The sequence below is a fragment of the Eptatretus burgeri genome, chromosome 1 (genome assembly GCF_056783735.1).
Source record: "Eptatretus burgeri isolate ZD-2024b chromosome 1, Ebu_testis_v1, whole genome shotgun sequence".
Lineage (NCBI taxonomy): Eukaryota > Metazoa > Chordata > Myxini > Myxiniformes > Myxinidae > Eptatretus > Eptatretus burgeri.
In genome coordinates this window covers 73594058-73608155 of record NC_140961.1, presented here as the reverse complement: position 1 = coordinate 73608155, position 14098 = coordinate 73594058, and the positions used below count along the sequence as shown (strand labels likewise).

Below are 14098 nucleotides of genomic sequence, written 5' to 3'. Positions count from 1 at the left end.
AAAAAGAAGAAGAAGAAGAAGAAGAAGAAGGAGAAGAAGAAGAAGAAGAAGAAGAAGAAGAAGAAGGAGAAGAAGAAGAAGGAGAAGAAGAAGACGCGAAACGGAACTCCTTTCGCGCATTGCATTATGGGGGCTGCGATATCCTCTAAAGGTGCTCGATGGTTGAGTTAGCGGGAAACTTCGGACCGTTCATGTCTCCCCCCTTGTTAAGTTTTTCGCTCTCCGTGTTGTGCAAATAACGTCTCAAGAGTTTATCACCTCTTCGATGAAGGCTCGCAGGTTTGAATACGCCCTTTCAACCTTGAGAAGTTAAAGAGAGCAAGGCGGAAGAGAAATGTTGCATTGAAGAACACGACGTCGGATAAAGCGCTTCCTTGGATTGTCCAGGAAATAGAAAGGTATGTGTCTTCATGTTTGTCTGTCTCCATTGACTTGGGATATGCAGGCTTGATTTACTCTGCCAACTTTGTTCGGGGGGGGGGGTGTCGTCACTTTCCCCAGGACGTTAGGGCAGGGATTTGTAATTTAGCTTTGGGGTGCCGGCGATAGCTCGCCGACTATTCACGAAGGACACCGTTGGGTCTTTAACGTCCACCAACCAATGCCTGCAGATGGAACACCCAGTTTAACGTGTAATCCGAGGGACTGCACACGTTGATGCCTTGTCCTGTCTGCGGAACTCGAGGATGAGAGTTTACATTATATATATATATATATATATATATATATATATATATATATATATATATATATATATATATATATATATATATATATATATATATATCTGGGTCGGGATTCGAACCCAGGCGAGACTGCTCAGAGTTGAGTATGTGCGCACTTCCATGACTATCGGTTATCACATCGGGTCCGGCAATGGTGTCAAACCCATTTTTACCGAGGGCCACATCAGCATTGTGGTTGCCCTCAAAGGGCCAGTTGTAACTGTTAAGATAGTATAAATGTAACTACTCGTTAAAATGTTGTTAAGTAACCGTTTATTACTTATTTATTCAAGTTACAAGTTACAATTTATTCAATTTATTACAATTTATTCAAGTTACAAATAGCAAGATATGCATTTGCATAGATGTAAAAAAATATGTGTTTATCAGGTTAAGAAACCAACATTACTCCATCAAACTATTCAAGTAAATAAAGAAAAATATAATCAAACTAGAACGGGCACTCATAGAGAGCATACCTTCGCCGCCACTACTTTTTTTTTTTTTGTTCTTGGGATGAGTGTGGGGAACTGGTTTCAAATGAATGGTCTTATGACACAAACCACATATCTATAATGTCATGACCCCCCCCCACCCCGACTTACGGGGGCTACGGACTAAACAACAATCAACTCACGTCGTTTTGGTGAGTCTTCACTCGCAAGCTCGGTGAATACAACGTTTCAACAAGAGAAGTTAATCTCGTTTGCTGGTTTCATGCAAATCGAATAAGAATTGACTGAGTTATGCCGAAAACCGCATATTTTTCAAGGTCGTGACCCCCCCTGACCTTTGACCCCTAACCGGTAACAAGAGTATGGGCGTCATTGTGTCATATTGCATATCACAAGATGAGGCGTTGAATTCTGAACATTTTGGCGTTAGTTGCATGCAAATTGAATAAAAATTGACCGTGTTATCGTAAAAAGACGATTTTGACCTTTTCGTGACCTTGACCTTGACCTTTGACCCGAACAATCCCAAAATCTAATCGAATGCTTCCTGGCTAATAACCAATCATCCCACCAAATTTCATGCAATTCGGTTTAATACTTTTTGAGTTATACGAATCACAAGATTACAAATAAATAAATAAATAAATACACGCCGACCAAAACATAACCTTTCGCAGAATGCGCAGGTAACAAGTTATGCCATTAACTTTTAACATTGAGCGTCGAGAGGGGCAGAACTACAGCACAACCAACAATTGTGAGCTGCTAAGAACATGCGTGACAGATGTAGCATTTTACAAAAACAAATGGGTGCACACAGCCTTGCAGAGGGCGTACGTACGTCCGACTAATGAGAGATGGTTTGATGACAGTAAACTTTTGTCTGCATGAACACAAAAACCTGCAAACACAGTGAATACATTGCTACACATACAAACTAGTATATGTATTTAACTAAAAATAACAAGATAAGGGTTGTCTCGGTTCACAACTATATGGTCAAGTTGATGAGGTGATGCTGCCTGTCCTTGAACACACCCAGTAGATCCCTCCTCAACCTGAGATAACATCTCACTCACCATCGTCATTCATTGATCATGTTCTGAAAATAACAAACACAGAACAAAATGCACACGTAGGCAACTGTTCTTATTCTTGGTTGAGATACATTTGATTATATTTTAAATTCAGGTTATTAAAAATGCTGACCTATGTGTTTTCTGGCCGGATGTCTGACGCTGTTTTCCCGTTGCGAGTGAGTCAATGTCTGGTTTTAGGTCTTGTGCTGAGGAAATCCTTAAAACAGCGTGGAGGTTGCCATCGGTGATGCGTGATCTGTGCTTGGTCTTGTTTAGATTCATGATTGAGAACGTCTGTTCGCACAGATAGGTGCTCCCAAACATGGACAGAACACGAGCAGCATGAAGTCAGAGCTGTGGCATCAAACCAGGGGGCAGCAGACGGTAAAGGTCCTCGATTGCAGCATCCTGGAACTTTGCTCTCAGACCACTATCGCTTTGAAGCTCAATAAACTCCATCTGAAGGTGATGAGGTGCACTGCAGATGTCGGTGGTGAAAGGATTGGTAAAGATGGCAAAGCCTGAGTGCTGTGCTTTAAAGTCGGAGAAGCGCCGATCAAACTCATTCGTTCACCGGCTCAGTTTGGTAGCCAACCGAGCACATGAAAAAGTACCTGGAACTGAGGCTGAGATGCTCTAACAAACGGGGAAGTGGGCAAGATTATCCTGTTTCACTTGGGACTTCCGAAGGTCAAGTTTACGCTGGAAAGCTGTGATCATGTCGGACATCTGCGTGATGACTTGTTTGCGTCCCTGCAGTCTCTGATTGAGTTGGGCGAGATGCTCCGTTATGTCACACAACATAGCAAAGTCACACAGCCAGTTTGGATCTGACAGTTCGGACAAGGGTTTTCCTTTACCTTGCATGGAAAGAGCAATTTCTTCCCTAAGCTCAAAAAAACGTTTGAGGACTTTGCTCCTACTCAGCCACCTTACTTCTGTATGGTACGGCACATCTCCATGCTCCGAGCCCACCTCCTGCGAGAACAGCTGGAACTGCCGGTGATTCAGGCCACGTGCCCGAATGAAGTTCACCGTTTTCATAACCGTGGTCATTATATCATCCAGCTCCAGAACCATTCCACAGAGAGCTTCTTGATGGATAATACAATGATACATTACCAGAGGTGTGTGTGACAGTTACTTGTTTGCATTTTCTCCTTCATTAGTCCCACCAGGCCTTTTTTTCCTCCACACATTGCAGGTGCACCATCGGTAGTTAGTCCCACCAACTTTTCCCACGGTAATTCACTTTTACTTACGGAATTCTCCACCACATCAAAAATGTCCCGTCCCGTGCATGGCAGCAACGTCCAAGAGCTCCTCCGTGACAGAGAGGTCCGACTTCACACCTCTAATAAAAATGGACAACTGTGCTGTATCCGCGTTGTCTGTGCTTTCATCAACAGCTAATGAAGATGCCAGGTAACTGCGTGTTTCTTCATCCAGCTGTGTTGCCAGATTTCCCGATAGTTCCTTAACTCGGTCCGCGATGGTGTTTCTTGACAAACTGACATTTTTTTAAAGTTTGTATCTGGTCGGGGCACACTTGCTCACACACCTTCAGCATGCACTGCTTCAAAAATGCACCCCCTGAAAACGACTTTGAAGCTCGGACAAATTCTTCAGCCACAATAAAGCGAGCTTTCACTGCAGCATCGTTTTTAGCTGTAGCTTTTGTGAACATATTCTGCTGTTTTTCTTGTTTCTTCCACCTTTTAATTCTTGGACAATCTGCTGTTTTTCTTGTTTCTTCCACCTTTTAATTCTTGGACAATCTGCTGTTTTTCTTGGAGGCGAAATTTGGCATATTTAGCTCCATGTTTGGTGTCAAAATGCCGACGGAGATTGTACTCTTTAACGACCGACACCGCCTCGTAACACAAAGGACATACCGGTTTTTCTCCTTGAAGCACAAACATGTATCCACTTTCCCATCTTTCTTGAAACTGCCTTTCCATCTGCATCAACTTTTCTTTTCCTGGACATTTTGGGATCAAAAGTAGATATTTCTCAATTCCACTTGCTGTGAAAATAGCCGACACCGACGTGGATACACTGCTATCTCGAGGCGGGAAGCCGTCACTTGGCGCGTAACATAATCGAAATGCATTGTGGGAGATGTAGTTTATGGTCAATGCACACTGTAAAGCAGCATAAGACTTATTTTAATACACCTTTTAAGCTCTCGCAGGCCACAAAATGACGTGGCGAGCCACATTTGGCCCGCGGGCCTTGAGTTTGACACATGTGGCCGGCACGGGATTGTCGGCAGTAGTATCTTGTAGTTATCCCGGTCTGCTCAACATCAGGGTTGAGTACCCAACAACTAAACGTTTTAAACTAACTAGTGGGCCCGTTTTAACTGACTAATTTAACCAACTAATTCAACCAACTAATTTTTAGCTAACTAATTTTAACTAACTAATTTTAACTAGTTGGTCCGATGGACTAAAGTTTCATTGGTCCTTACAGCCTTGTTGTATACCCACCTGCTGTACCTGTACTGCTTGAGCGTGAGCTTGCCTCTCACCAAGCCCAGATGTGCTTGGTTCCAGGGTGGGGATTACAATGTTCATTATTATATATTACAATGTGATACGACTATTCTTATTGTTGTTACCTCTGCCAGCGAAGGTGAAGGAGGTTGCGTTTTCACCCCTTTCTGTCTGTTTGTCTGTTTGTGTGCAGGATAATTCAAAAAGTTGTTGACTGTTCCTGATGAAATCTTGTGGACATGTTCGGTGTGTGAGAAGGAAGAACTGATTGGGTTTTGGTGAAGATCCGGATCCGACCACGAGAATTTCAGTGATTCTTCACCATTGAGAAATTGGGCTAAACTCAAATTTAGCACTATATCTCAAAAAGTTGTGGACGGATCTGGATGAAAACTTGGTGGACAGGTTGGGTGTGTGACGAGGATGAACTGATTAGATTTTGGTGAAGATCTGGATCTGGATCTGGATACGAGTTATTCAATTTTTTAAAGCGATTCTTCACCATTGAGAGATGGAGCCAAAAATGATATCGTACTGAACAGCATGATATTTCAAAAATGTATTGGGCCAAATATGTTCTCAAGGATCAGGCACTCGGTTGCGGAGGTGTGCGCTCCTCCGGTTGCCCTTCTAGTTATTATACATGAGCCTTTCATGAATAATGTGATGTAAAAATCTGGTGTCTGCTCTACTCCAGGCTGCTCTCGCTCTTGAGCCTGTTGCGAGAGCAAGATATCACGAGAATGTGAAGAACCTGCACCATGACTTTCAGCATGTTATTACCCCGTGCATGCAAAGTGAAAAGTGGGGTTTAAAGCAATCGGTTCATTTCTGTCTGTCTGTTCTTCTGTCCACAAAAGTCAGTATGTAATCGAGGAACAACTTGATTTCAATTGAATGTTATATTTTGAACACTAATCAGAACATGAATTGGAAAATGAACCAATGGTTCAGGTCCGTCCGTCCATTTGTCTGTCTTATCAGTTTACTCGTACAAAAGCCCATCAATAATGACACGTTGGAATTATTTTATTCAAAATATTCGTGGAGACTGTAAGATATGATGTTTCAGAGCAAGAAAACGTTATTTTAAAACGCATGTACAAATTTAAGTTAACCTATGTTTCTTTATCTTCTCAGACGTAACATTTTGACGGTACAGCCTCGCGAACGTGCCAAACTCTGAAGCCTCGGCCTAGCGTCAGGTGTACTTGTATCTTTAGTTATTGCACATCCTACGGACGTAAATGAACACTCATTTAACTCTGCGTGTGTTACACATCATGTGTTGCGAATTTCACCTCTCTGTGCCTTGTATATATTGTTTTTTTTTAAGTTTCTGTACACCGCCCACGAGGCCTGTTGCAAGTCTCCGTCTAAATTTCCAATAGAAGAGATGTAATTATTCTTTTGTGAAAAATATTTTTCCAGTTTTTAATCAAAAATTTGATATTCACCGTCAACTGTGGGACTTTGTATAGAAAGGTGTGTTTCTTTCTAGATCATGTCCAATCAATTTAATTGGCCACAGGTGGACTCCAATCAAGTTGTACAGACATCTCAAGGATGATCAAAGGAAATTGGATACACCTGAGCTCAATTTGGAATGTCATATCAAAGGGGTTGAATACTGATTGACTCAACACATTTCAGATTTTAATTTTAAATTATTTTTGTAAAAATTTCTAAAATATAATTTTACTTTGTCATTATGGGTTTTTTTGTGTTGATCGGTGACAATTTTTTTTTTTAATATAATCCATTTTCAATTCAGGCTGGAACACAACAAAATGTGCTGAAAGTCGAGGGGTGCGAATACTTTCTGCAGGCACTGTATAATGATGTAATAATGTGGGCGAAGGCATATCTGACGACGCCAAAGAGGTGCCGTTCGAGTTTTCTTCGAGTTTTTTTTTTTTTGATTCTAATTTTTTATTTTTTAATTCCTTTGGAAGCATTGATAAATAACTATGGTAATTATTTGAGGAGAAAGTACATGAAAAAAAAATTGATTTTTAGTTGTCCTTTAAGCTTTGGCTGGGTTTAGTTTTCCTTTACCTTGCCTTTTCATTTTGACAAGCCATGCCTACCTGTCACTTCGCAGACTGTTTAAATCAAAAGGCAGCATGTTGCACTTTACAAACATATTGCATCTGTGAGCCTCTATGAGGATGTAAAATGGTGTGAAAAGAAGGATCTTTTATGACTTTTTTTTTTTTTGGCGTCGTGGCAGTGATTGTTACCTCCGCCACCGAAGGTGAAGGAGGTTATGTTTTCACCCCTTTCTGTCTATCTGTCTGTTTGTCTGTTTGTGGGCAGGATATCTCAAAAAGTTGTGGACGGATCTGGATGAAATTGTGGACCGGTTAGGTGTATGACAAGGACAAACTGTTTAAATTTTGGTTAAGATCTGGATCCGACTTCTAGAGTTTTTAAAGTGATTCTTCACCATTGAGATATAGGGTCAAAATGATATTTAGCCTTGGTGGGCATGTTGGGTGTGTGACGAGGAAGAATTTATTTAATTTTAGTGAAGATCCGCATCTAGATCCAGATCTGATAACGGGCCATTTCATGGAAAGTGGTTCTGGAAGCCAGAATTTTTTTTAACATTTGCCTAATAAGCTGATTTTTTTTTTCAATCGCAGAAGTGCAGATATTTTTATAATCAAGTGTAGCATCTTCATTTTGGCACACCGATGCCGAGTAGAGGATGTGGCAAGTACTCCAATTTTTTGCGGCTCACAGTCCATAATTTCCTCAATCTTGAAAAATAGACAAAAACGCAGTAAATTTCATGAAAACAGTGGACTTTATTATTCAACATGTCAGAACAGATACCAAAGCAGTTCACAGCAACACCTTTTATCAATCAGTTTTCCATAGTCAACAGCGATGAGCTGATGAATCCTATCTTTTGCATGTAACTTATGTGACAATGATATACAGTATAATGTACAGTGCACAGAATTGAGGAGGTGTTTGCTTACTCAAATGGAGTTCCTTAAGCTGGTGTAGCAGGCCTATCATGAAATTGTAGAAATAACCAAGATTACATCTTGCTTCCTATGAAAATCATGCAATGAAACGTGTAACTTGCGTGACATCACGCAAGTTACAAATGTTACATATTGTTAATACAGTCATGGTGTGTTTTCACATTTAACAACGTAGAATTTAACATGAATAGCTATCATGAACAGGGAAATTTGTTGGAATGAAGGGCAGTTTGGATCAGAAAGCCATTGACAGTGACATATTTTGACAGTTTCTAACTAGTGCTCGGAGAGTAGGTCAAACTGGGCAGACACCATCGGTGACACTTTCACAGAAGAAAAATGAAGTGATTAATCACTGATTCATAATCGAATTAATAATCTGGGTTGTGCACATACAAGGAGTGGGTGGTCAAGGCCAGGGTGAAATGTATGGCGCGTGGTCGTTGACAGACACCGACATTTCTCACAAAATTATGCGGACAGGTCTATACATCAATTGTTGTCTAGCCAGCGTCTGAACAATGCGTCGACGTGATTTGCGATATCGACCTTGAGCCCAAGGAATCTTGTTGTTACTGGAATGATGTCGCTATTTTTCACCTCAAACAGAATGTCCTGTTTACATGTAACGAGTACATCATCTTTATCTCAATTGCATTTCGCAGAGTAGCCGACGAATTTCGGCTACCATTGCCATGAAAGTTATATTGGCTGACTTGACATTTAAACCCGAAAACCAACCAACCAACCAACCAACCACGTGTCACCACGAATTGGGATCGTGCAGATTGCTTACGAAACCTTTACGCAGGGGTTTGGCATTAAGTGGGCAAGTATGGCCGGGCAACCCTGCACATAGTTGGATTCGCCCAAAAATTCATTTTTGATGGTTGCCACGTGTATGAAGGAATGTAATATGCTTACATACCTGTTCTGCAAAAATTACTTTGACAGTATCTGTAATTTCTGTCTTGATTGCCTGGGAAGCATGAATTTTGCAATTCAGGATTTTCCACATTCATCATCTTTACAAAATATACTGACTTATGCAATGGTCGGAGCACTTTGTTGTGACTCAGTTTAACATTGAAATCTATTGGAGTAATGAATTATGTTAAACAGTTACATTGTTAGCACAGTGTAACTTACGTGACATCTTTCCGTACGTTGTGTGACGGGAAGTATAAGTTCGCAGATGACGATGTGTTATATTCCAGTCCATAATATCACCATCCATTACACTTCATACGTCAGTTTATTATTTCCACAAAACTATCAGTTACTTATGTAATAGACATTCATAGGTATTTTGAATCACATGAAAAACAGTTAGAATTTTTAGATTTTTCTAAGTAACTTACGTGACAGTAACAGTACAGCCTACCAATGATCAGAGACATTGAGAATACTTTACTGATGGGTACTAAATCAATGCTACACATCAGTGTTTAACAGTGAGTAATGTCTGGGTCAAACAGCACATCACTGTGAAATGGAGTAGGGGGATTTCCTCATCACTTTACTTCCGAAGTATAACTTACGTGATGTGAAATCGATGCAATTTACCATTGAGAGATAGGGCCGAAAACGATACAGTACTGTATGGCATGATATTTCAAAAAATGTATTGGGCTGATATGTTCATGTGGATCAGGCATTACATGGTGGAGCTATGCGCTCGACCGAGCGCCCTTCTCGTTGTTTGTGTGCTCTTTCCGTGTACTATTATCCATATATTTTTCTCTTGCTTCAAAGTAAGCCTATATGTAATTCTGTCCGCTCCTTCTGTGTCTGTCGTTCTTTATTCAAAACGGTCCATGCTATCATAGAATAATAAAATTGGTCCCTTCATTGGAACGGCTATGTTGTTACAAGTCCTCCTCCCTGCTCTTCTGTCCAGGAAAGACGGGCTTTTTTAAAATAGGCATCTCATAATTAAACGGACACTAAATTTTGTTCTCAAGTAAATTGATTCTTAGCTTTCCAACAGTACCATTTTTTTTGTTATTTTACGGCAGCAGGAAACCTTTAAAATAAAGTGTGACAAATGGACGTTGTTCCTTTTGGAAATGTAAAATGCTTGCTTAATGTTTCTGACTGTGCGATGTGTTGTGTGCAGGAAAATGGCCTTGTGTCTTGGCTGTGGTTCCAACAGTCTGCTGCCTCACTCTCATTATGGCCAAGAGCAGGTTGTCTGTCTTGAATGTGGTCTTGTGGCAGATGAAGGCCATGTGGCCAATCTTTTACCAGAGGAGCTCCAACCAATTGGTAAGTTATTTATAGATATAGAAGAGCACTATGCACTCATGTAGCTCTGTTCTGATTCATTTGAATTGAAATGAAGCCTTCAACTACTCGCTGGAGACTTTCATCAATCTGCTCGTGGATTGATGAATGGTCAACAGTGTTGATAAATTCATATCGGAGCAGAAACCCTTAGAGAGCTAAAGATACTCACCAGAATGTTTTTTTTTGGTGGGGTGGGGGGCTTGGGTGTCTTATTATTCTTTTGCCAAGTACTAGTAAAGAACCAGTTTTGACAGATGGGTGAATTCCCCTCGAATTGGTGGTTTAATAACGCGCGTACAATACCCTCTTTCAGTAAGAGCGGCGCTATATGCCATATGTAGGAATTTACCTATAGAGAATGTGTGTGCTCCCCCAGGACCTAATTTTATTTATTTGTTTTTTTTACTTCCGAACCACCACTGAGTTCAACCACCAGTTTTCAATTTGTTCCATCCAGCGGTCCAGAAGTGCATACAAGTCCATCAGACGCTTCTTGAATTACAGTATGATACGTCGCTAAACGTTATATTTGGTTTACCAATTTTCATCCCTTCTTGCTGCGCTAATACAGCACTTTCAAAATGACATAATCACACCCCTGATTGCTCAGCACATATGCACAGAAACTCCGAGTAACGAAGGAAATCATGACTACATGGACATATTCCATGTCTCCCCGACAAGGATTGCGGAATGAAACGACCAACAAAAAACTTTTAAAGAAGCTGAAAGAACTTGTAAATGTACGTGCGAGAAAAGGGGGTGCCTCTGCACACTGAAACAGTTGGAGAACTTCCTGATCAACTCGTCCAAAAAGTTGACATGTAGTTCATATTGCAAAAAGCTCCTGACTATATGGGCCAGTGAAAGGCCGATGGTTTGCAGATGGTGCGTTGTAACCAAACCTTCGTGCTTATTAACACAGATGGGAAGGTCATTTCTGGGGCTTGTCGTTGCACAAAATAAGTTTAAAATGAAGATTTTTATTCTTATTCATGTTTGGGAGAAGGTGATTGGAGGGGGGGGGGTGGTGGGAGTTTTCACCTGGCTGTGAGTGCCGTTAGAAGTATATATTTTGTGTATGGTTCCGGGGCCACGAGAAATTATACTAGCTTTTTGCATCTATTGGTGAAAGAAGTATGTGTATGTGTGTCTGTCCTCCATCCACCGGGCATCCTCCATCCATCTAAATCTTTCTTGGAAAATCAGAGCTAATCGGTCTGCAATGCCTTTGTCCGTAGCTCATTTGAGTACTGCTCTCCTCTGAGCTGATGCCCCACCACCACATCAGTCTCTCCTGGATGCTGTGCAAGTTAAAGCTCTCAACATTATTGGAATCTCCAGTGATGAGGCTGAAGCCCAAGTTCTGTCACTTTTCCCATCACAAGCAGGTCAGTGGTCTCTTTTCTACAACCTCTTCTCTGATATTGCTCCCTCTGCTCTCAGTCCTCCGACCCTCCCCAGAAACTCGAGGATGCACATGGTCTTCCAGTAACTGCACATCTCAACTCTTTTGTTCTTCACCTCTCCTGTCTGTGGAACCACCTTCCAGAATCCATTCTGTCCTCCAGTGCTTGAAGCAGGCAGTGCACTGTTGCTTGTGTCATCCCCAATACTGACTTGTGATCTTTATCCCTCCCCCCCCCCCCCAATCAATCCTTATTGCAAAAACAAACTCCTGTTTTTACTTCCACTTCTGTGATTGGGTGCTTGTTGCAGTATCCCTGTTGTACATTCTTGATCTCTTGTCCTTGCCTTCGTTTTTCCTTGCATCCCTTATTTATGCAAGTCTCCCTCTATTTTGTCGCTCAACCCTGCTGTTTTGGTCTCCCCCCCTCCCCCTTCCCCTCTCTGTGTACTGTTCATTTAATGCTGCCACATCCTGGTCCATTCTGTTTATTTATTCTTGCACAGCCTGTGGCTGCTTGGCTGCATCATTTTCTGGGGGCACTGTTGGGCTACTGAAGCAGTGCCCCTGTTACCAGAAAGCTGGTACTCATTTTGCCAACCTCAGATGGATGACAGGCTGAGTCAACCCACCTGGTGTTAATTCAATGTTATGACTGGCTCAAACTCAAGATCCTGAGATCTTCAGTCGGCAACCTAACCATTAAGACAACACCAGACTTGTCCGTTCTGTGTTCACTCCTCCAGAGCCTCGACATCGCAGACCAAAAAAAAAAAGTGATCATTTCAGATTTGAAACTGCGGACGCAGCTGTGCTATGCTCACGGGACATTCCCACTAAAATCGTAAAACAATGATGCAATTCTGCTCTAAATATGAAAGCGATGTTGCTTGTCAATTACTGCAGGAGGAAAAAAAATATCATTGTGAACTTGAATTATCTTCACTTGATCATGTTATTTACATTTAGTCCTGCAATGTGCTTTGATCTCCATTTATTCCCACAGCATCAATTGCTTTCCAGATGAATAGGAAACATCTCTGCTCCAAACATAAAAATTTTTATTGAAATTTTCAGCAGAATGTTAAAACTGTCATTTTAAAGCCATTAATGTTCTTTATCCAGCTGTGTTCAGAGAACAAAGCTCTTACATTTTGAAACCGTGCCGAGCAGATGGAGGTGGGAGTAAATCATTTCAAACTAGCATGGTTACCTGGCGTTGCCCGGGTCGGGGGGAGGGGGGGTACTGAGAAGTGGGAGAAGCAGGAGAGCCGTCAGGGCTGAGAAATGGGGCAGGAGGCTGAGTCTGGGCCTCTCGCTCTCTCACCGCAGGCAGGTCAGTGGTCTTTCTGTCTTCTATCGCCTCCTCTCCAGTTTGCCTCCCCCCCCCGTCGCTATGTCTGCGATATAGTTTGCCCCCCACCCCCCATATTTCCAGAGGGTGCTCAAGGTCTGCCAGCAACCCTCTTCTGGGTAAAACTACCAAAATCACTGCTCACCTTCACTCTTTCATTCCTCCTTTTTTTTCCTGCCTTTGAAATAAACTCCCACACTCTCTTAAATCCCATTCTTCACTCCAGGTCTTCAACACAGCTGTTCACCACCACCTCTTATCTTCCCCCATCCAAAATCATGATCTTTTCTACCCCCGTTAATCCACCCCAAACCTACCTCCTTCACATTCCCTGCCTTCCTGAATGTTCCCTGTCATGTAAGGTCCTAAAAGTCTCTGTGGTGTCCATCTTGTATACCCCGTGTTCCCCGTCCCATCCCTCTCCCTTCCACAGATCTCCTAATGTCTCTGTTCCCCACTGTTTTGTCCTTCCCTCTTCCTTTCCTCTTATCTCCTGCCCCCCTTGTTGTGTGTTGCGTGTTAGCTCTCATACGAGCCTCAACAATGTTTATAAAAAAAAGGAGAACCGACGAGGTCGGGGCGGGGGTCTGTGTATGAGGGCAGGAGAATCAGAACACCAGTGGGTAAAGGGGTCTTAAGGGAACACCAGTGGGTAAAGGGGTCTTAAGGGAACACCAGTGGGTAAAGGGGTCTTAAGAGTCATCAAAGGTCTTGGAGCCTTAAGTGTCTTTGAGGTCTTCAGGGTCTTCGAGGTCTTCCATGTCTAAGGGGTTTTTAGGGTCTTCAAAAGACCTAAGGGTCTTAAAGAGTCTTTGGGATCTTAATCGTCTTTGGGGTATTCAGGGTTTTTTTTAAGTGTCTTAATTGTGTCCTGGGAATTTAATGGTCTTATGGGTCTTTGTGTCTTTGGGGTCTTAAGGGGTCTTATCTCCCAAGCATGTATTCTAATCTCTCAAGCATGTAAAAAATAGGTCTTATGGTTACTTGTGGTCTTTAAAGGTGCAGGTGGTGGATGAAAATTCCCTTGGGACAATCCCGGGATTGGACTCGGTCTGTGTGCCACATTTGGTGGTTGTCGGCCCAGCAGTCCTTGCAAAAAAACGTGAACAGACGGACAGACATCCAATGAATCTCGTTTTTTTGACACAGTACTGTACTGCATAATTAAAGAGAAATGAACATGACATCCTTACCAGTCATACCCACTGCCTCCTGGATAATGTGATCCTGGGTTCCAGAAGCAGGAGTGGTTCGTTGCGTTTCTTGAGCCAAATCGTTTCGCGAGTCGATT

General features: G+C 42.0%; 1 protein-coding gene and 1 pseudogene across 1 annotated transcript in view; one reads left to right on the top strand and one right to left on the bottom strand.

The window, feature by feature from the left end:
• The first annotated feature begins 86 nt into the window (after positions 1–86).
• The window catches only part of BRF2 (BRF2 general transcription factor IIIB subunit), a 36217-nt gene continuing 22205 nt past the window's right edge, over positions 87–14098 (top strand). The window contains exons 1-2 of the mRNA XM_085888244.1: positions 87–398; positions 9876–10024. Of these exons, the coding sequence (XP_085744370.1) occupies positions 9880–10024 (145 nt within the window). The 5' untranslated portion in view covers positions 87–398; positions 9876–9879. The remainder of the gene's footprint in view (positions 399–9875; positions 10025–14098) is intronic.
• On the bottom strand, positions 2276–4838 carry LOC147034749 (general transcription factor II-I repeat domain-containing protein 2-like; annotated as a pseudogene).